A 3,016-nucleotide genomic window follows, 5' to 3' on the forward strand; every position below is an offset into this window, starting at 1 on the left:
AGGAGAATGATAATCAATGATATAATAATAAAATCAAAATATAAAAGATAAATTTAATATTAATATAAAACAAAAGAGAATAAATATAAAATGAAAATAGGTATAAATGATAATAATATAAAAATGATAAGAATATAAAAATGATAAAGATGAATATTCAAATAATAAAATACATCTAAATAGAAAAGAATATAAACATAAAAATAAGAAAATCTAAATAATATAAACATAAAAAACATAAAATAAGAATAATATAATAATATATAGATAATAAGAAGAATACAATGATATAAATAATATAAAAAGAAATAAATATAAAAACACGATAGATAAATAACATATAAAGAAAAGAATATGAATAATAAAAATAAATAAATACGATTCATCAAATCATCTATTTCATTAATATTTCATACAAAATATAAATGATTATAAAATATAAACATAAATATTTATATATTCTGTATTTATCATATTTTTTATTTTTTTTATTTTTTTATTTTTATTTTAGGAGCAAAATATAATAAATGGAAAATTCTATGGATGCAAATTTTTTTGCATCTTTTTCTTTTTTGCAAATATTTAGATGCGTTTTTTCTTTGCTAATTTTCGTACCCCTTAATCTATGTTTATATTATATTTATTTTAACCTCATTTATTTGTTATTTCTCGTATGTATTCAGCTTGTTATTTCTGTCATTTTCTATTTGTTGAATTACATTATTTCTTTTTTATTGATGATAATTTATTATATCTTAGTGTTTATATTTTTATTATTTGATTTCGTCTAATGATATAATTTTTATTGTTTCACTTATTGATGTTACTCATTTTTTCGATTAAAATGTTTTTATTACATCAAATGATAGGTATTGATGTATTTAATAAGTTAAACGCGAATTTGATAGTTAATGTATTATTCTATTATACTTATTATAGAATAAAGATATTGTTATAATTATCAATATTTATATAAAAATAATAAAGTATTGTTTCTTTTAAGTTGTCAAGAGGTAGTATGATTTGTTATTTTTTGTTTCATATTGAATAATAACTATTATTACAATCAAAATGAAATATCAAACAAATAAGACATTTCTTTTGGAACCAAAATGAAATATCAAAGAAAATAGAAAATTCAAATAAAAAATGAAAAGAGTATTTAAACTACAAAAGAACATAAAAGAACAAGAATGATTGTATTGATTTATTTGTTAAGTATTGTAAATGGGATTGATTTCAATACATGGGTTGGAAAATATAATAAACATTTTACAGCAGTTGAAATGCTTAGAAGAAATGCAATTTTCAATATGAATGGTAAAATTGTAGGAGAATTTAACAAAGAAGGAACATTTAAATTATCATTAGAGGGACCATTTGCTGCTATGACGAATGAAGAATATAAAAATATTCTTAAATCAAAAAGAAGTGAAGAAGGAAAAGGAAAAGTTAAGTATTTGAATATTGAAGCACCTGAAACAGTAGATTGGAGAAAAGAAGGAAAAGTAACACCAATTAGAGATCAAGCAGAGTGTGGAGGGTGTTATGCATTTGGATCAATTGCAGCACTTGAAGGAAGATTATTAGTAGAACAAGGAGGTGATGCTAATACACTCGATCTTTCAGAAGAAGAAATGATTCAATGTACAAGAGAATATGGAAATAATGGATGTGGAGGAGGATTTGGATCAAACGCATATGATTACATTATAGAACATGGAGTTAGTAATGAAACAGAATATCCATTTACTGGAATGGATTCTGAATGTAAAACTAATATAAAACCATATGTTACAATGAAAGGTTACAATAGAGTCGCAAGAAATAATGTAAGGGAACTTAAATCTGCAATTTCACAAGGAATGGTTGATGTTGCAATGGATGCATCATCTGTGAAATTCCAATTATATAAAAGTGGAGCATATACAGATAAAAAGTGTAAGAAGAGTTTCTTTGCATTAAATCACGAAGTATCAGCAGTTGGGTATGGAGTTGTTGATGGAATAGAATGTTGGATAATTAGAAATTCATGGGGAACAACATGGGGAGAGAATGGGTATTTTAATATTGCTATTGAAGGAAATACTTGTGGTATTGCTACTGATCCACTTTATCCAACAGGTGCACAATATCTTTAAATGAATAGTTTAATCAATATTTAAATTCAGTAAAACGATTAAGATATAAAATAAAGAATAAAAAAGAAAGAAAATAGAAGAAACAAGAATAAGCAAACTAGAAAGTATAAAAAATAACAATAATAAAGCAAATGGTGTTCAAATAAATAAGAATATAAAAGAATAATAATAAAGAATAAAGAATATAATAAATAAAGAAGGAATAAATAATCAATATATAAAAAAGACAATAAAAAAGAATTAAATTAATATTAATATCCTTATATTGTTCATTATTTTTGATATACCAATATCAATATATCACTATCATTAATATAATAATACATAAAAATAAGAAAGAAAGTAATAAATAATAAAGAAAGAAAAAGAAAGTATAAATAAAATTGAAGAATAGAAAATAGAAGAATGAATAAATAATTGTGGTTTTTTATCAAATTCTTATTAGAAATTCAACAAAATGAAAGAAAAATTAAAGAATAAGTGTTATATGAACAAACATTCTATCTGTGAATTTTTAAGGTTATTCAAAAGATATTAATTAAACCAAACATAAATAACAAATGCTAAAAATAAATATAATAGTAATAAATATGTAATGTTTAAAATACAAATAGAATACAAACAAAAGAATAATCATTAATAACAAAATAAAACTGAGATAAAATAAAAGAAAATGATTATCAAAAATAAACAAGAAAACAAAAAAATAATCAATAACCTAAATCAATAACGAATAATCGAAATATAATGAAATAAAATTAATAAAATACAATATCGAAATAATCAAATTATATCATTTATTAATTTTGTTTATAATTATATTAACTCTATTCATTTCTTTTATTTTCATCATCAATAATCATTAATATAAAAAT

The 3,016-nt window shown here is 21.0% G+C and overlaps 1 protein-coding gene across 1 annotated transcript; it reads left to right on the forward strand.

Annotated features, from left to right (window-relative positions):
- Positions 1 to 1,193: 1,193 nt before the first annotated feature.
- Positions 1,194 to 2,141, forward strand: EHI_010850 (cysteine proteinase, putative; the record flags this gene model as incomplete). Its single annotated transcript, XM_001914394.1, has 1 exon — positions 1,194 to 2,141. The coding sequence occupies one exon, from the start codon at positions 1,194 to 1,196 to the stop codon at positions 2,139 to 2,141; it is 948 nt and encodes a 315-aa protein (XP_001914429.1).
- Positions 2,142 to 3,016: the final 875 nt, after the last annotated feature.

The sequence above is a fragment of the Entamoeba histolytica genome, genomic scaffold, assembly GCF_000208925.1.
Source record: "Entamoeba histolytica HM-1:IMSS scf_1104750516403 genomic scaffold, whole genome shotgun sequence".
Classification (NCBI taxonomy): Eukaryota; Evosea; order Mastigamoebida; family Endamoebidae; genus Entamoeba; species Entamoeba histolytica.